We start from the raw sequence: 21,687 nt of genomic DNA, 5'->3' as shown, positions 1-21,687 counted from the left end.
GACCCCAAGTGTGCCTTGGCCCATGGAGAGTGATAAAGATATAACAAACAGCTGAATGTAATGATAAAATAGTTAAGTATAGGCCTATACAGGCACTGAGAGTGAATATGTTACAGCAATTTGATTAGTTTCTTTTCCTTTTCTACTTCTGTGATAATATTTAAGACAATCAATCTGCAAGGCAGTTTATGTATTGACAAATATGTTATCTTTTACAAGCACACAGTAAACTGTTCTTGATTTTTCATTTACAATATTTGACATAGACTGAAATACATGACATGCAACCAATGTTTACACTTTGCCCATACACCAGATACATGGAGAAATTTCAACATACAATCATCAACTCAGAAACCCTACAGGAAAAAGTAAACATTGTTTTCTTCCAGAACAGCTGGTACATCCACATCTGGAACAACTTACAAACTTAACCAATTACACAAGGATGATGACACAAGAGATAAAGTTAAACTGTGGTGAACTTGACTATTCCTTTCAAATCCTTACCTAACTTGACATCTTAAACTAAAATACACTGCATGGTTAATTGTGCGCAAAAATACATCGGGGTGGACCATTTGATAAGGGATGGTGTCTGGAAGATCGATGAGACTGTACATTATCTTTTTTATCCGATCCATTGTACATTCTTTTTTCCCCCTCTCTCCACCTTTTCTTTTTGTCAAACCTTCTCTGGCTGAATTTTTTTATTGGCATTTGTTAGGAATTTTTTCAAAATCTGCCAGGATTTTTTTGACCGCATTTCAACACCAAATACAGTTTACCATATCAAATGCTTACTAAATCACCACATTATATACTCTTAGTTCCAGTAGGTATAAAATTACCAAAAAAATCTTAAAAATACAAAATGAAAGATATCCCAGTAAAACTGAAAGTTTCGCAAAGTTGCCCCAAAATTCAAATTCCGGATTTCAACTTAATTTCAATATATCTTATTAACAAAAACCCTAAGGACCGATTTACTAAATATCAAAGCAATCAGACTGGTAAATTTTGAGAAACAAATTTTTTGACCAAAAATGAGAAAAATTGCCCCCAAATACAAAATTGCAGATTTCATCCTAATTTTAAATATATCTAATCAACATAAACCCTAGGAACCTGTACACTAGATATCAAAGCTACCAGATCAGAAGTTTTTGGAGAAAAATTTTTTGACCAAAAAAGGCAAAAATTGCCCCAAAAATAAAAAAAATTGCCAGTTTCAACATACCTTCAATACATTATATTGAGATTAATCTTAGATACCTGTATACCAAATACATGTATCAAAGCTATCAAATCAGCAGTTTTTGGATTAAAAAATTTTTATCAAAAATTGGGAAAATTGCCCCAAAATTACAAATATGACAATATCAATACAATTTGTACAAGCATGACTGAAGTCATTCTGAGGAACATGAATATTAAGTTTCATAGCATTCAGACGAGCGATTTCAGAAAACAAGATTTTTTGACTAAAAACGGAAAAAATACCCTAAAAATACAAACATGCAAATTTCATCCCAATTTTTGCACACATAATTTAGAATACCTAAAGAAATCTGCATACCAAGTTTCAACCAAATCTGACCAATGCTTACTGAGTTTTAGCCATTTGCAGGATTTTTCCTTTTTTTCCCCCTCATTTGCATATTTTTGGCACTGACATGTTCATTTGAACAAATTCACATCTCCACCCCTAGGTGCACCTGTACACCAAATACTAGGACAGTAGGTGCTACGGTTTAGGAGTTTTTGATTCGGACGGACTAACAGACATACATACATACTTACATACATACACACAGACGCCATTTTTCCACCTTATACGAATACCTCCCATTTGCATATATACATATGCATATATGGGAGCGTAAAAATTGTAGCTATAAAGGAATGTTTTGAAGCTTCTGAAAAATAATGTACTTGTCATGTTTTTACTGCGCTTATATCATACACCAGCCCTCTGAAGTTTGAATTACCATTGCACTATACACAAGTATCCTATATTTTTCTAATAACCTAGGTGGTCTCTGTTTATGCACATGCGCAGACTAAATAGAATTTAAACCAACAACCTAAGGCGTCGGTGTTTTTCTATTGTGTTTGAAAGCTGATTTCTCGATGTCAAACTCGCTCCAAGTCCTTCTTGACAGTCATTTTAGAATGGGAAAATTCACAAAAAGAGAGGTTGGTCGCCACGGACAAGTAACTTTTGGCTTATTGACCTGAGAAATAAGTCAGTGTTCATTGAAAATTCAAAGACTGGACCCGTTGACACCAAAGCTTACTCATGACTTTCAGTGCATGCGGTCTTGCCACGATGCCACTCACTGTCACTCAACAAGTTAACATTGAAGAGTACGTTTTAATAAAAGTCCCATTTTTGCGGTGATTTTTCACCACTGGACTTTATTTTTACATTATTATAAACGTTCATACAAAGCACAAAAACTGCTGTGTGTTTCTTTTTTGACCGTATCGACATATTGTGAGACACCGTAACCTCACAGTCAATGCAATGAACTTCGGTGAACCGTGCGTACGCTCCACCAGCTGAACAGCTTTTTCATATGCAAAATCAGCGTACTGTATTTAACCGGTGGTATTGTTTGAACTGCATTTTATTGAAAGCTATTATATGATTCTTTTCATCAACTCTTCATGCAATTTAATGAAAAATCTTCTGGAAATGTTCACAATGACATAATATGATTATTTTTTGTTATTTAAGTCCGTGTTCCCTCCCCAGACAATCGCTCTCGTGAATCTGATTTCTAGGTAATTATTTTTTCACTTGTCCTGTCGGGCAAGTGGCATCGGAGGTTCACTTGCCCGAACGCGACTTTCACTTGCCCCGGGCAATCGGACAACCCTTAGTGTTTTTCCCTGTAACTTAAGAAGTTCAAGGTCATCAAAAGCATTATAAGGAATCATGTTACACTTTCATTGCACTGTTTACACAGATTGCATAATTGCTATAAATAGCACGAGGAATCTTACAGCCAAGCTTTACCATAAAAATCCTATCACTTTGACCACTCTTTTAATTGACCACTCTATTTTTTTCCTCAAAAAGTAATTTTATTTTATCCTTACCAAGTCAACCATAAATGGAAATTAGAACTTTCTCTATCTCTATTTATTTGACCACCCTATCATGACAAACTATTATGAGCAATTTCTTTTAGATAACATAAATGGTGGTTCAGAATATATCAAAGTTGGGATTCAGGAAAGTTGCCTTTACATGTTTTAATCCTCCAAGATGGTAAGCATTTCACTATGAACTGTCAAAAAAAGTTGAACTTTCTGATAATTTTACACTAAAATTATTTTGGCTTTGATGATTTCCTAATTAATTCAATTATTTAAAATCATATTAATTATTTTTTTCTGGGTGAATTGAAAGGGTTTATACAGTACAAGAATTACATACAACGTAAGTCAAATTTTGACCAAAAATGACAAAAAAATTCCTTAAAAATACAGATTTGCATATTTCATCACAATTTGAACAAATCTACGTCAGGTTATCCCTAGGGACCTGTATACCAAATAACAAAGCTGTCTGACCAGCGGTTATGAAGAAGAAGATTTTTTACCAAAAACACCTTTTTTGGCATTAATTTGCCTATTTTCAACAATATCAAAAAATTAAAACATAGGGCCAAAGTCCCTGAAGCTACTATAGACATGGATACAAAATTAAGTATTTCCTGACTGTATGAAATTATCTCACTAAGGTCATCCTAGAGACATGTAAACCAAATATTAAAGCTGTCTGACCAGCGGTTTTGAAAAAACAAGCGACTCAACAGTTGACAGAGCTCTGCTGTGTTATGTAGAGAATAACCTTTTGTGACACATGTATTGATGAAGAAGGTGGATATCTTTGATAGCTCATTTCAGGATGGCCTGACCAAAAATGGAAAAAAATTCCATAAAAATACAGATTTGCATATTTCATCAGACTATATTAGTCTATAATAGCAAATAAACGAGAGTTAATTACATTCTAATTAAGGATGTACGATCGGAAAAATATAAGCGTACTGCGCCGATTTCCGCGCAGAAATGTATCCATAGTAACCACGCGCGCATAGTGACGTTCCGAACGTTTTTGCGTTGTACAAAATGTCGTCTGCAGGTAAAGGAAAATCGCACCGAGAAAATGTTCAGCGTGCCCTCAAAACACGCTGGAAGGTACGAGAATTCAGCAAAGAGATAAAAAAAAATGCACCATGACCGTAGCCTGTACAGCGTAAATCAGAAGTGTGACGTCTGATTCGCTATTCGTGGTTATAATTCCAATGATAGTGTCGCTGGTAGACCTACCGGAGAATGGAAGAATGGCCGTCGCATAGTCGATTTGAGTGAACTAGCCGAAATCTGACACTTGTGTCAGTTTGTGGGCTTGCCTTTACGATGTCGTCATCGTGTATTGGCGAAACGCCAAGTTCACGGCCTCGGTATAGTGTGTGACAACTTACTTAGCCTGCAGCGAAGTCAACCTAATCCCCATCGATAAGCATTACGGCAATAAATATTATGTGATTTTTTGTATGCTGTATTAATATATAGACTCTAAAAGTAGAAGAACCTAAAAGTCTTTGCTTTGTTCTGTCATTTCCCTCTCATTAAAGTTTAATGGTAGGTTTAAATCATGACCATGCCTGGACAGGGCCACTGCAGGTAGCCACGGCAGGTCAGCGGCATTTGAAGAGCGCCCTCATGCGACGAACTGGGAGAGCATGGTTTATCGCCAGAACCTGTAAATCCTAGTAAGTTTTTGCAAAATTGTGAAAAATCGAGCTCGGTGACCTGCTAAACAAAATGTGGTTTTGGAAAATTCACAAAAAGTGCTACTATTTGGCAAAGTTTGAGAAAATTGACATTAGTAGAAACTATCAATAATTAATAAATTACCCTCTCCCATTCCTAAAATTTGGGGCATATTTGTTGCAATTTTGGTTAAAAAATAAATATGATGACTTTTTAACTCAATTTTAATGTAAGTAAAATCTTCAAAGTAGCTTAGGTTTATAATTTCTTTATTCTTTTACAGTGTAAACGTGAAAAATGCAATCATGATATAAATATGAAAATGATGACCTGTTTTATTGATTTTTAGTGATTTTGTGAAAACCGTGAATTTTTAATGTCATTTTGTAAGAAAACAAGCGCGGTGACCCCATGTTTTTTTCCCAGTTTTGGACTATTCACATATGTAGGTATTCAAAAATCCCCATTTGAAAAAATTGACATTACTTTTACTTTTTCCAATCGTACATCCTTAAAGTAAACAAGAGTTGCTTAAATCAAGATTTACGTCATAATAAAACAGCATATCTGTCAGGTTATAAAGAATCTTGAGCTGGTTATCTTTTAATATCAGTATTTTCATCCTATTAACCAAGCACATTTTAACTTTCAAATTAACATTGTAAGTAAGTTCTGTTGAATAAGTTGAGACTGTACGTACTCAGAGAAAGCACACTGAAGAGACAAATGTTTGTAACTTAAGAAGTTCAAGGTCATCAAAAGCATTATAAGGAATCATGTTACACTTTCATTGCACTGTTTACACAGATTGCATAATTGCTATAAATAGCACATGAGGAATCTTACAGCCCAGCTTTACCATAAAAACCCTATCACTTTGACCACTCTTTTAATTGACCACTCTATTTTTTTCCTCAAAAAGTAATTTTATTTTATCCTTACCAAGTCAACCATAAATGGAAATTAGAACTTTCTCTATCTCTATTTATTTGACCACCCTATCATGACAAACTATTATGAGCAATTTCTTTTAGATAACATAAATGTGGTTCAGAATATATCAAAGTTGGGATTCAGGAAAGTTGCCTTTACATGTTTTAATCCTCAATTCACTATGAACTGTCAAAAAAGTTGAACTTTCTGATAATTCCACACTAAAATTATTTTGGCTTTGATGATTTCCTAATTAATTCAATTATTTAAAATCATATTAATTATTTTTTTCTGGGTGAATTGATAGGGTTTATACAGTACAAGAATTACATACAATGTAAGTCAAATTTGACCAAAAATGACAAAAAAATTCCTTAAAAATACACATTTGCATATTTCATCACAATTTGAACAAATCTAAGTTGGGTTATCCCTAGGGACCTGTATACCAAATAACAAAGCTGTCTGACCAGCGGTTATGAAGAAGAAGATTTTTTACCAAAAACACCTTTTTTGGCATTAATTTGCCTATTTTCAACAATATCAAAAAATTAAAAAATTATGTTTCTCAAAATCATATTTTTCATCTACATAACAATATCAAATCAGTAAGTACTGCGGTTCTCAAGATATTTGAGTGGACGAACGCCTCACAAACGGAATACAGACATACTACATAATACATACATATACATACATACTACATGACATATGTTGTCGTCCCCTGCTTAAAGCTGCCAATAACATTGTATTTGTCTGTAAGAAGTATTATTTTGAATGTCTTATAGACGAACTTGGTGTAACTAAGACCTCAACCAACTCCACTTACAGACAATCAATGTTCAACAAATCTGAAATTTTGGCAAACCATAAGTCATTCATGGATAATTTTAATATTACAACAAAGGATGACCATAATAAGTTGCCTAGCTTATACTGGATACCAAAGCTCCACAAAACACCTTACAAAGCTAGGTTTATCGCAGGATCTTCAAAATGTTCAACAACAGAGTTATCGAAGATACTGACTTCTGTTCTTTGTACTGTTAAACGGGGACTTCAATCATACTGTGATGTTGTCTTTTCTCGGAGTGGTATAAATCAAATGTGGATATTAAAAATTCGAAGGAACTCTTGGAAAATTTGAAATCAAGATCTGTTTCAAAATAACATCTATTAAAACTTTCGATTTTTCCACATTGTATACCACAATACCACATGATAAATTGAAAGAACGCTTGAAAAACATCATCAACCAAGCATTTTTCTACAAAAACGGTTCACGCCGTTACAAATATGTGGTATTAGGGTATAATTCTACATATTTTGTTAAAATACAACTAATGCTAAAGTGTTTTATACCGAGAAAGACATTATCAGTATGCTTGATTTCCTCATTGACAACATATTTGTTGAATTTGGAGGACACATTTTCCAACAGTGTATAGGAATTCCCATGGGCACTAACTGTGCTCCCTTACTTGCCGACTTATTTCTGTTCTCATACGAGGCAGAATTTATCCAGAACCTTATCAAGCAGAAAAAGGTCTCTGTAGCTCGTACTTTCAACCTAACATTTAGATACATAGACGATGTTATTTCATTGAATAACTCTGAATTCAGTAAATATCTCGCTATGATTTATCCTCCAGAATTGGAGATTAAAGAAACTACAGAAACGGCCTCTTCTGCTTCATATCTGGACATTTTACTTGAATTTGACTCCAATGGTCACCTTTCTACTAGGCTATATGACAAGAGAGATGATTTCAACTTTAGTATAATTAATTTTCCACACCTCATCAGTAATATTCCACTCTCACCTGCTTATGGGTATACATTTCCCAGCTTATTCGATATGCAAGAGCATGCAGTTCATATGGTGATTTTGTAGAGAGACATGGCCATCTCTCTTTCAAACTGTTAAATCAAGGTTACACCAGAGCAAGACTTGTCTCTACATTCAAACGCTTTTTTGGCAGGTATCGCAAGCTGGTAGATAAATACAATATCTCTCTTCGACAAATGATCACTGATGGCATCGGTGACATTGGGCCTTAGTTAGTGACCACTACCTATCTGACTTACAGATTGATATATGGCGGGTGCCACATGTGGGGCAGGATGCGCTTACTATTTTCGAAACACCTGACATACTTCTTGGTCTTTTGGCCAGAGGTCCATATATCTTTCTTTCATGAATTTGACTTTGTTTGTACCGTCTATTTACTGTCTGTTCTGTGCTGTTTTGTGTCTATGTTTACAACTATTGTCTTACAAATTTTGACCTAGTGTTATTGGATTATGGATTGGTATGATTGCGATTATACATACAGACTGACGACGGACGCCGGACGGATACCCATCCCAATAGCTTCTATAGACTATAGTCTATAGTAGCTAAAAAACCATCAAAAGTTAGCAGCACTGGGGCTTTAACACTTCTGTTTTTGTTTATTGCATTTGTTCTCATCTCTACCTCATTTGTACATTCATAGAACCAGTCTGAAGTGGATGTGTAGTGAATATTTAAATATGCAGCAAATCCTCCCTTTGACAATCAATACATTCACACTCAAAATATCAAATTTATATACATGGTAGGTTTAAAGCTTTTGGTGTTGACAGACACTTAAAACTTCAAATTACATGCAAATTACCTTTTCTGTTCTCCATTTTAATGTGACAGACTGTGGTACATAAAAGTAGTCCTAATGATACTATGTTCTTACTTCATCACAGCTAAAATAAGTTTGACATAACCTATGTTTTCTCCAGATTGCCTGAATCTAATCAAACCCCCTCCCCCTTTAAAATCATCACAAAGACGTGCCATGTCTCCTTTATTGGTATACAGAGAGTATTGATTGTGAAAATCTGAACCATGATTAGATCATTGCTGCCTAGCCTATGAATGTAACTTCATATTGTGGTTTAAACCCACTAAATAATCTGAGATAGACTTTGCCTAGAAATAAAAAGACTTTATTTGAACTTATATTATGGAAAGCCGTTGGGGACCCCTCGACGAAAACTCTTTCCCCATTGAAAATGCATAGGTAGAAAACAAAAAAGTTTTCCGTCGAAATATACAAAAAAATACCTCCCGGCTACAACATAACTTTTAGCGGCCCCGTCAACTTCAAATGCGACAACAACAACTCAAAGCATATTTATTTGCGACCACAAAATATCAGTCAGCTTCAACATTGCTAACATTATGCAACTTGATCTGGATTAACACTGCCCACACCAGTAACTATCTATGAGGCACTTAGTGAGATGTCGAATGATAATGTTGGCGGTGAATGCCTAACTGATGAGATTGCGGAAAACTTACAAAAGCTCGTGCGGACGCGAAATCTCTTGCTGCTCATAATCAACATACGGACGCAGAAACTCCATGATAACGATTCCACACTGAACAGCCATCGTGAAATCTTATCATCTCTTGCGGCCGCAAAATCTCTACTCGGTCATTATCAGGGCATGAGATTTGAGGTGAGCGATCGCTCCGCTCGCCTAGCGCTCGCGCAAATCAAAATCCACGCTAACGATTTCCGCTCGCGTGGCAACTTGGACAGGACTGTGACATGTTCACAGGATGAATGCACGGCAAAAAAACTGGCGTCTGAGCACGTGTTCATCATCCGAATGACAGGCTACAGCCTTCAGCCTTCAGCTTCTTTTTTGTAAAAATTATTTAAATTGTAGCGAACATTAGCTGTGATATCGCAGCGGTACTTGCGTGTGTCGAACGCGCTCAGGTCATTGAGGTCATCGCCACAGACCCTGTGGCGATGACCCAAATGACCCGAGCGCGTTCGATACACGCCACAAGTACCGCTGCGATATCACAGTGGCGATGACCTCAATGACCCGAGCGCGTTCGATACACGCCACAAGTACCGCTGCGATATCACAGCTAAGCGAACATATGAACAAGAGAAACAAAGGCCATGCGTACGTGTGCCCATACCGTGTCTTCTATTTCTAAGCTTTGCTATACATGTATATGCATTCGCGTTCAGAAAACACACAGTCTATACAAGGGATCGGCCGTGGCCGTGGCTAGTAAAACTCATCAAATTGAGTCTCTAGCACTACCAGAAATATTAGGTTAGTGGATATACATAATATTCCAATAGCTACAATTAGTACACAAATAATGAGACAGAATAGAAAGCTACAAATAATGTTGAGAACACTGAATAGGAAAGGAAAGAGAAAATTTAAAAAAATTTTGTTAGCCTGCATTTCTATTAGAATATACAGAACGATTTATCTTTACCTGTCATATACTCCTCTTTCAGGGATAATGATGTGAGAGCTTTTGAGGTCAACAGTGATATCAGTTACTTTTCTTGTATGTATCATATGTGTAAGACCAGAAGCACTCTGACTCTTAAGGGCATCAAGTTTAGAAAAGGCTGCAGCTTGTAATCTGTGAATAGATTATATAATGCAAATATGAAAATTAATGTCAATGACACCATGTTCCCATTCTCATTGTAATACAATGATCCACATATAACAGACCCTTAGTTTTGAAGCGAGCTATCGTTCCACTCGCCTACTGCTTCTGCAAACGATAGTCAGCCTGAATGAACAGCAGCTTGCGCCATGGCTCGGATGCAAGGTTTTTAGACCACAATCACACTCTGTATCCAAAACGTACCATTTACTCTGATGCCCTCCGACCGACTGGCATAGCACAATGTTGCTAATAATTATGCCTTCCATGTTCAGCTCAGTTCAGTTGAGCATGAATTATGTCTCGGCATGCATATTCTAGCAATGTACTGGATTGATTTTGGTGTAACAATGTGATACAGTATTATAAATGTAGGATCATTGTCCCTGAAGCTACTATATATAGACAAGGATTAGAAAAAAATTAGAAAAATATTGCACTAAAATTTTTGTGGGGAAAAATTACAGCACTCATATGGTAAATCAAAATTTGATCATTTTTCACTTGGTTTGCTCTTTGCGAGGAAGCTGTTGAATCACTTGCCAAGATGATCAGGGGAGCGAATTTTAGCTCTCCTGCCATTTTGAAAAATTATGCCCTGTGTATGATTAGTGTCTAACCTGTTCTGCTTAGAAATATGCCCCCCCCCCCACTGTTTTAAGGGAATACTCATGATCACATTAGGTAAGTTAACTTGCATACCGGTATATGCAAATATATCCATTTGTCCTGAAGGTATAGTATTATGGGATAGAGAAAGCATGTTAGAAAAATTGTTCCAATCAATGTTTAACAAGTGATACCAGTATTTTCAGCGTATTATATGAAAATATATTTAAATCTTTTCCCTGTTATGATAGAAACAAATAAACTTACTGTTTGAGATGGACATCCTCAGGTGGTTTGAAGAAGTTCACAACATGGTTGACAGTTTTCTGTGTTAAATAAAGAAACAGAAAAGAGTCAAATCTCTCTGGTATTTGCAAAGACCTGTTATCAATCTCTTTTGCTTCATAAGCTCTCTCTTCTCTGAAAATCATAGCCATCTTGTCAGATCACTTATTCTTTTAGTCGACTTTAAACAATGTGTGAAAAATATTTTTCCTACTTATTATTACAAGTGACCTATCAGCCGATACAGCTCCATTGTGCATGTAAGGAATATCCTTTTGTGACACTCGTTGATAAAGAAGATGAAAATTTTCATAAAGCAAACACCCCATGAAATAAAAAGTCAAGTTTGATATTGAAAACTCAGGTTTGAATAGGTTGTAACATAATCTGTTTTGTTTTCTTTTTGGATTATTATACACATACATGTAGATAGCCAGTACAAGGGTGTTGACATTTCAAGGTGCTCTTGTTATGTACGTCATTTTCCCCCTCACTCATGAGCTGAGTTTAATTAGTCTAGAACATTCTCAAGGTCACTGTCCTTTACACCTCACGACCTTGAATTCAATTAGTCATATTTGGAGAGTTCTGGAAATTTAATTAGTTGTGTAAGGGAGATAATTTTAGAGCAGTACTTAGCATGTCAATAGAGGTTCTAGATTGTCTTATATTCTCTTCTATAACCACTAGAGTATAGATATGGGACCGGCACAGCTTGCAGTCAGACATTTTGGGAACGCGCCTCTTATGCCCGCAGCACACTAGAGAAATTAGCTGAGCAAAGTTTCATTCGACGCTGTTTGCTCAGCTAGTTTATCCTCGTGTGCGGTCAATTTTTCGTGAGTTTTTGTCCTCGCGAGGCATTGAGCAAAATATCCAACCTGTTTGATATTTTTTGCCTCGCGAGGCAAAATGCTCACTGTGTGCGCCGGACAAAGTCATTTTACTCACGCCTTTACACTAAAGCGCATGCGTTAAAATCACATGACGATACAAAAATGGCCGCCCCAGTGATGTCGTCTAGTAGGAGGACAAATTGGTGGAACTTTGGTGCAATTATCCTGCGCCATATGATGTAAGGTCTGTTGACTTTAAAAACAGAGACATAAAGTTCTCATCGAAGTGAAGCACAGCAGATAATAAAGTTCCAGAGGACAGCAAGCAAAGGTCCGCTCAGAGAAAAAAATCTTGCGACGGTACTGTCAACATTGGCTGTGGAAACGCAGCTATCTGTTGACGGGGTAGCGTGCGTAGCTATGCGGATCATCAAAAGGTCTACCCCGCCACGGATACGGGATACGCATGCGCTTTAGTCACGGTGTAAAGGCGTGAGTAAAATGACTTTGTCCAGCGCACACGGTGAGCATTTTGCCTCGCGAGGCAAAAAATATCAAACAGGTTGGATATTTTGCTCAACGCCTCGCGAGGACAAAAACTCACGAAAAATCGACCGCACACGAGGGTAAACTAGCTGAGTAAACAGCCTCGAATGAAACTTTGCTCAGCTAATTTCTCTCGTGTGCGGCGGGCATTAGGAAACTCCGGCAGTATTAATTTCAAGACTTTTCAAACCTGCACTGCCACACTGGATTCAAATTGTGGACTTTGTGTAACTTTAAGCCTGCAAGCCAAAGGACTTCATTCATCCGACTGACTATTACAACTCTGAGACTGAAGCTTTGCCGTCCCAGCGAGATAAGTAGCCTGTACACTTTTACAGTTTGTATTCTATCCCTGACTTATCAATTAGTTTTTTTTTGTAATAAATTCCATTTTATACGGAAACTGCTGAGTTCACCTTTTGTTCGTTTTCTTTCATGTAACAGTCTCAAGGTCAAAACAACTATAAAAAAATACCGTCAAGGACAGTGTGCTCACATTCGGTTTGAATTGGTCCATTCAAGAAATATTTAAACCAGGAAAAACAAGAATGACAAAAGCAAATAAGGTCTCCAACTTAGCTACTGGAGGTCATCTTTAGGAACATGGATATCAACTTCTATAGCAATGGGACAAGCTGATCCTAAATACATATGTCAACAACAAAAAATAGACAGAGAAGGTTTGATGAAAAGAAAAGGTGGGAGTGGGTAAAAAAATGTACAAGGGATCTGGTAAAAAAGTAATGCTACCTCATCAATCTTCTGGACCCCTCCTGAATATCAAATGTTCCATCCCTCGGTATTACATATCGCTAGATGACAGGAAATGTATTTACAACCTTGGGGAGTTTTTAGTTAATGCCATGAGTGTTATCATTAATGTAAACAGCACTTAAGTTAGTTAAGGATGGTGAAATGCCTTCCACTGTGGGCGGTGATTTCAACATCTGGAATTATCCTGGATCCAAATTCCTCATCAGTTCTTGTATGTCTTACATAGAAAAGTTGCTAAAATTGGTCCGCAATGAAAAAATTCACCTCAGCTTTGTTTTCTGGATCAAATTTTCCTACAAATTGATACCAAATATGACAAAATTATGTTCACAGCCTTCAAAACTGTCTCACAACATATCCTGGGTTGGTGTAGGTCATTTAAGGTCACAAACTGAGAAAATTACCTAAAATATAAAAATTTTGCGGTTTCCCAACACTTTGAGCAGAAAATTTATCTACTAACATCCCTCGGGGCATTATACCAAATTACAAAGCTATCAAACAAGTAATTTTGAGAACAAGTTTTCTTGACCAAAAATGACAATATTGTCTTAAAAATACAAATTTGTATATTTCAGGACAATTTCCACATATCTAACTATTGCCATCTCTGTATGTCTGTGTACCAAATATAAAAGCTGTCTGTCCAGGGGTTTTAAAAAGAAAATACTGTTTAAGATTTTTTGACCAAAAATGACAAAATTGCTCCAAAATAGTAATTTTCTCAATTTTGTCATAATTTCAACAAATTAGAAGAGTAATACCCTCGCAAAGATCCAACCCAAATTTGAGAGCGATTGGGCTGGCGGTTTCAGAGATGAAGAATTTTTACTGAAAATGAGAAAAATCACCAAAAAATTCAGTAAAAATACAAAATTAAGGATATCTTCACAATATTCATAAAACTGTATAAGGTTCACCTAAGGTACTTGCACACAAATTTTCAAAGCAATCAAAACAGTGGTTCTCGAGATATTAATTCTTGACCATTTTCACATTTTGTAAGCTCATTTGCATAATTTTGGCAATGCAGACTTCATTTGAACAAAATCCCATCTATAGCCCAGGATGCATCCACACACCAAATACCAAGCTGAAACGTGCAGTGGTTTGCGTGTTTTTGATGTTGACGGACATACTGTACGTACATACATACATACATACATACATACATACATACATACATACATACACACATACATACATACAGACGCCATCGACTTCAGCTTCTACGATAAACTTACATTGGTATAACCAAATGTGAGCTAAAAACAGTAATTGATGGATCTTGTTTCTTTGTATTGCAACAGGTCAGCATTGTGCTTTCATTAACAATGAATTAATGTTTCAGAATACATTCAACTTGAAAGGGGGACAGGATATACATTAAGATTACCCACTTACAGCATCAAAGACAATTTCTAGTGGCCTAGCCTTTACTGATATTCTTTGATCAGCTTTGCCATCAAGTGGATTAGTTTCAACTTGCACATCAAGTAGTGACATCATATATCCAGAATCTGATCTCTGAGATTTCACCATCTGTGGTATCTTGCCATTTTCATGTTTAGAACCATACACACTGAATGAATCTATCTTGGCTTCTAATCTGTTGAACACAAAAATAAGGCATTTATGAAACAAGTCACTGCAGATGAAACAAGTCTTCATTGATGACACAGTCCCCACTTAATGGGTACTTTAATTACAAGTCCTCAGAGAGAATAGAGTCCTCTTCATTAATTAGGTCTCTGTGATTAAAAATACTGTGATACAGATGGGGCTCAATGGCCAAGAGGAGTTCCATGGTGGTGAAAACATAAAACTAATGTACCGGTAGGCCGCCATCCTAATTACAAAAGGTCATTAAATGAGTCACTTGGCAATTAATCGACAGGATTTTGCAAAACACTTTTGCATACTATCCAAACACTGACAGATTGTCACTGGTACCATATTTCATAAAGTTTGATGCAGTATTTACAACACTATGAGATCAACATCTGTACCAAGTTTCATCAAATTTGACGCAGTATTTGTGGATATATCACTCAAATTAGGAAAGTTCATTACATATGCAATTACAAATTAATTAACATAAGACTGATAAATGTCTTTTTCACGGTTAAAGCAATGTGAGCTTAACATCTGTACAAAGTTTCATGAAATTTGATGCAGTATTTCTTAACATATTAGCCTAATTACGAAACTTCTTATCAGTAATTCACATGATACTGCTACATGCCGTGAAACAAATTGATGTGCATATGTATGACATAGGTCAATGTCCTTGTACAAACTTTGAATGATACTGGTGGAAATATGTCTGAGTTATGGCTCTGTCCATGAAAAAATCGTAACAAAATGGCTACTACGCAGCCATATTTGATCTTACTATCTAAAAAATCAACATTGAATATGTATGACATACGTCAATGTCTATGTACCAACTTTGTATAAAATCGGTCGAGACTTGCCAGAGTTATGGCTCTCAACATGAAAAAACATAATAAAATGGCTGCCATGTGGCCATATTGGATCATATCCTGAAACAAATTGATGTGCATATGTATGACATAGGTAAATTTCCTTGTACTAACTTTGAATAAAATCGGTTGAGAAATGTCTGAGTTATGGTTCTGTACATGAAAAAATTGTAATAAAATGGGTGCATGATGGCCATATTGGATCATATCATAAAACAAATCAATGTGCATATGCATGACATGTGAAGTAATCCTTGTACCAAGTTTGAATGAAATCGCTCCAGGCATCTCTGAGATATCTGCGTGAACGGACGCACGCACGCACGCACGCACGCACGCACGCACAGACATGACCAAACCTATAAGTCCCCCTGGACGGTGTCTGTTGGGACTAACAATACATATGGTAATTAAAGATTTTACCATAATTTGAACATATTTAATTGAAATCATCTGCAGGAACATATCTACCAAATATTAAATCTATCAGACAAGAACATTTTGAGAAACAAATTTATTGACCAAAAATGGCAAAAATTGCCCCCAAAATACAAAATTGCCTATTTCAACCTAATTGCAATGTATCGTATGAAGATCAACCCTAGGAACCTGTATACCAAATATAAAAATCCCACAATAAAAGGATAAAGTAAAATCTTTTAGCACTTCATATATTACATCTATATTTTCATTCAAAGTCTTCCTGTTCTCTCTAAAATACCATTCAAAATCAGACGTTTTATGTGATCCTCTGTTACTACATGTTTGTCTGTAGCCAGATTGCCAAAATCATGGAAGTCTTTTTAAAACGTCCATGGCAAAACAGATACACGGACAAATTCATACGGGACTGAATATTGCACTTACAATTCGGAGTCAGCAGAGCATGCCTGCAGAGAAATATGTTGACTTTAAAACTCAATTCATAATATTACCCGAAAATATTGATACCGGGTATTTTCAAGAACAAGATTTGAAATTGCATCGACTTCTACTTCAACAAACGTATGAAACTTCGAGAACTGCGCGGCGTCAGCCGCCATGCATTGTGTGGAGCACACTTGAACACATGCGACCTTTGAACCTATACTGTATACCCTAACCGTATGTACATAGCTGCTGTATTCTATGGAAGACCAGTCATGACATGCGACATGCGAGTTCTTTAAACTGCGATCTGCGGTTAGGGTTAGGGTAAGGGGTTAGGGTTAGGGTAAGGGGTTAGGGTTAGGGTCACGACATGCAACATGCAAGTTTTTTAAACTGCGATCTGCAGTTAGGGTTACGGTTAGGCTTAGGGTTAGGGGTTAGGGTTTGGGGTTAGGGTTAGGGTAAGGGTTAGGGTTAGGGTTAGGTCGCAGATCACAGTTTAAAGACACAGGTCGCATGTCGCAGGTCATGACCTGTTTTCCATAGTATTCAGATGATCACACAAATGATTATTTTAGCTCATGCAGTTCCTTTTCATTTCATTTCATGGTGCCTTGAATATTGTAAAACAGGTCATGGGTTTTGAAACTGGACCAAGTGCAATTGTTTCTCAAAGTCAATCGAACAAATACATGCAAGTTACGAATGTGTGACGCAAGGTGACACACATGGCTTCAATGTCATGTTGACGTACACAGATCTCGAAATGGCTAACTCGGACACGCAATGATCTGAACATGCAGCAGTACCATACATTTTTGCATCTCATGTTTGTCTCAACCAATCGTACAATTTCAGCCACTTCTGATCGAAATCACTTTTCCTGACCTTCAGATCATTACCAGTTCTAGACATTGGTGGCAACGGCAGTTCAACCAGTTGCCTATAGTATAGATGCTTTGACTGAGTGCCCGCTGGCAAAGATGCAACACCGAGCCTTTCGTTGAGTGTACTCCATGTCTGTTGTATAAAATGGTACTTGTCTGTACCATTGACAGCGTAACACATGTCATGCTTTTTGAATTTAAGTTTCATCCGTCTTAGCCGATGTTCATTTGCACTACGGCCGGCCCATTTATTCTCCTCACAGATAAGTGCGACTTTGGGATAACCCTGCCTCATTGTGTGTGAAACACCTAAAGCATCGACATGATAGGAGAACAGTCTAACCATTTCACACATTTTGGCGATGGAATAAACCTTTTAATCATCTGGCACGTTGTGTTATCGCCACATTAGAACCATTTCACACTTGATAAGCTAGCTGAAATAAAAGTGACAAAATCGCCACCGAGAAGCAATAGGTCTTCAGCCACATTTAAAGAGTATCAGCGGACATGAAACAGGATCGGCATGAAAAAAAGGATCAGACAAAAAAAAATAAAGGATCGGGCGAAAAAAATAAAGGATTGGGGCCAATCTTGTTAAACGGCCTGGGGACAACACTGTAAATGGCAACATTTGTCGATCACTCTGTGTTGAGCATTTTCGTATTTTGTATTGAATGCTGTTGCTAGTCGACTTAAGATAAAATTGAGATGTCAAGTTAAATCATGAGCCAGTCAGTGCTGTCCAACAGACGTCTATCTATTGTTATCGTGTAGCATGTTAAAGGTCAACGAAACAGATTTAAAGGCAGCTGCATTGCCATAAGCAACAGACTATGTCTTTTTAGGGGCGGAGTCAATCACACTGCCAACTTTGAAATCAGGATTAGTTGGTTCCATTGCTGAGTTCCATGGTAAACGTTGGTCATCATATCAAAATTGTTTACCACCTCCTCATTCGTTTTCACACTTGGGGAATTTTTACATGAAAACAAGTAATTTTCAATGACATAGTCTCTGCCAAATATAAATTTTGTTAATGTACTGCGGTGAAAATGTGGAAATGTGTTTGCAAATGCACTTTCAAGTCAAAGTCAAGAAGTGGATGATAGTCACAAGTATGTGTACACACTGTGTCAGGATACAAGCAATGAAATATGCTGAAACTGCCTTGTGCTCATTTGAGTAAATGAGATTGGAACATTCAGGATTACTTGGACAGGAAATGTTAGCAGTGAGACTAAAGTGGACTTGATGTTGTATAAATAAGGATCAAATATCACCTGGGAATTGTTTTCTTGAGCAAATTTTAATACAGATCGATAGCAATTATGACTATATTACACTAGTAGTTCATGTTTTATGTTCCTTTGGGTCATTTAAGGTTGTCAGAAGCAAATACCCAAAAAATATTCATGGTTGTACTGTAAACATTAAACATGGCCGCCATAGATGCCTATGTCCAATTTTCCTGTCTCAAATTTTCACTCATTTTCTTTCATATGACTCTGAAACTCCAGGAAACGATTAGGAAGAAAGAGTTATCTTGAAATATTGAGGTACTCGCCGATATTTTGCAAAATTAAATGAGAAAAACTGCTAAAAAAATGCCAAGATGCTTACACAATGACCGTTTTTCAGAGGCATATGATCCATCTGCAGATTATGCAACAGGCCCATATCACGTGAGGCCATGCAGTGTTTCCGTTAACGCAAAATCCTGCGTATTTTACGCAAAATTGTTCGGAAATACGCAAAAAAAATCATGACTGCGTAAACAAATACGCATTGAGAAATGCCGCCCAATGACACGACGTACTTGACCCGCACTACATTGCCTGAACGTGGTTCAATGCAGGACAAAAATAGAACATATGCACCTGCTTGCAAGTGACATTCATCATGATATTGCAACATTTTAGACTTTAGCAGACCGCAGCACTTTATGCAACATTGTATTTCATCAGCACAAAACGTCATGTCAATCAGTTCAGTACAGACAATGGCACTACAGATGCAAAAAATTCGAGAATCAATCGAGTCTACGTTGTTGGTAACACAATACAGTTAATGGTCATTACGTCGCATGTTATTTGGAAAGTGTTTACCGGTGACCATTTAGACTCTGTCGGGTTGCATTCTTAAGAGGTCCCGCTGGACTTTGAACGGTATCTGCTTTTTGTTGGCCCTTTGAAACACTAATTCCGTAGTCAGAAGGTATTCTCGTTGAACATGAACTCATTGGGCTGCTCAACGATCATATACGGGACATGCATCACGGCATGGCAAATGTTCAGCTACACCTTGAAGCCCCCCAGGTTGTTGTTTTTTTGTTAATAGAGCATGCGCATTACAGGAACCCCCCCCCCCCCCCCCCAAGTTTTACAGAAAGACTGCCCAGCTCACTTCAGATACTGATTCCTGCCGTACGCATTTTGAATACATTTTACGCAAATAAAAACTCAGTTGCGTAAAATCGTACGCAAGTTTTGAAATTGTAACGGAAACGCTGGCCATGAGGGGATATCCAGGCAACGCAGTACCAAACACACCTTGCACACACAGAGCGAGCAAACACAAAGTGAGTACCCTACAATGTTAGCTCAATAGTCTGCAATGGATTGCAGTCAACTAAGAAACCTTGGAGAAAGGCTTAACACTGTGGCTAACAGTGTTTTTGTTAAGGGCAGTACGCAGGTAAATGTTAACAGGGTTCCCAAATCATTTACCAATATTCCTCAAGCTTAGCAAAAACACTGGGCTAAGTCCCTTTGTGATTTTTGTCACAGCTCAAAATCGTTCTCCTACACCTCAACCTGAACGATGAACACCCCCACCAGTTTATGATATGACCCATCACAATAGATGAGAAGCTAAAAATTTTGATTATCCATGTATCAGCCTTTCGAAATGCAAAACTTAATGTGAGATGAAATCACTGGGTTCAAACTCAAAATGGCCACGTTCTAACTGCGACCTGTCAAACTGAAACATATTTTTACCTATCAATTTACCTTCACTTGAAGGCAAAATTTCAATTTGCCATTTTCAATTTTTTTCAAAATTTCAATTGGCGAATGAAAAAACATTCGCCAAATATGATTTCAATTTGCAGGTTGGAATGTGATATCTCTACATATGCATAACGCCCAAGATATGAAACAAAATGGTCATCCGGCGGCCATATTCAATCATATCCAAAAACAAGTTGATGTGCATATGTCCGCCATAGTGTATTACCCTTGTACCAAGTTTGAAAGAAATCAGTCTAGGTGTCTGAGATATCTCCGTGGAAGCACGGACGCACACCACTCAATCTATAAGTCCCCGCCTGACTTCGTCAGGGGCTGGAACTAATTAACGTCCTTGTAAGCTAAAAACTAAGTCCCATTGCTTTGAGACCACCCTTTTGGCGGTTCCTACAGCTGAGTTGATCACATGTACAGCTTGTAAATGGATGAAACACGCGGTAAGGATGATTAGTCATTTACATAGTCGCTAACTGTTGGTCAGTAAAAAGGACACATTGTTGACAAAAATCTGTGTTAAACTTGTCAGAATCACAACTTTATCATTCTAATCGGCATTAAGAGGTCCCAATTAAACATCAGGATGTCCCCTTTTAACCGTGCAACTTTACATGTAAAAATTCTGTTACACGATGAAATGTCCCATTTAAACAAAAATCCAGGTGATCAGAATCCTGTGAAAGCAACTGTGACTGTATATCAAGACATTACAGCAAGAATTGTAAAATATGTAGACTATCAAGGTTGATACCACCTAGTACTGGCTAATATTATGGAGTATATTACCATGCCCTGTCCACTGCATTTTAATTGGTCGAACTGAACCACGTGACTGCCCACAAATACACAGTATTGGTTTGTTTTCATGCCCGTGAATATGAATACTATCGTAAACACAGTAACTTTATGGCTAAAACGAAAATTGTGATTTGTACAAAGATCATAATCAACCACAAAATAAAATGGAACATTTGTGGGCCAAGTTTAGATGCTTTTTTTTTTAAAAATCTCCGGATTTCCAAATTTTTGCAGCGCGCACTACTCACTGACAGGTTCTGGAGCCCTGTTGTCATTCGCACTGGAAATTTTCATAAATTTTGACGGTTTTTCAGGGTTTGATGATATAATTGAAAAAATAGTGACAATGTCACTGGTCGCTCCCAT

General features: G+C 37.1%; 1 protein-coding gene across 3 annotated transcripts in view; it reads right to left on the bottom strand.

Annotated features, from left to right (window-relative positions):
* The window catches only part of LOC139117744 (intermembrane lipid transfer protein VPS13A-like), a 445,282-nt gene that overhangs the window by 381,196 nt on the left and 42,399 nt on the right, over positions 1–21,687 (bottom strand). For all 3 annotated transcript variants that reach the window (XM_070680994.1, XM_070680993.1, XM_070680995.1), the window contains exons 15-17: positions 14,656–14,860; positions 11,078–11,136; positions 10,019–10,171 (exon numbers count right to left, since the gene is read on the bottom strand). In XM_070680994.1, the coding sequence (XP_070537095.1) occupies positions 10,019–10,171; positions 11,078–11,136; positions 14,656–14,860 (417 nt within the window). The remainder of the gene's footprint in view (positions 1–10,018; positions 10,172–11,077; positions 11,137–14,655; positions 14,861–21,687) is intronic.

The sequence above is a fragment of the Ptychodera flava genome, chromosome 18, assembly GCF_041260155.1.
Source record: "Ptychodera flava strain L36383 chromosome 18, AS_Pfla_20210202, whole genome shotgun sequence".
NCBI classification, from domain to species: Eukaryota; Metazoa; Hemichordata; class Enteropneusta; family Ptychoderidae; genus Ptychodera; species Ptychodera flava.
Note: the sequence above shows the minus strand (reverse complement) of the source record. Positions and strands in the feature narration are given on the sequence as shown.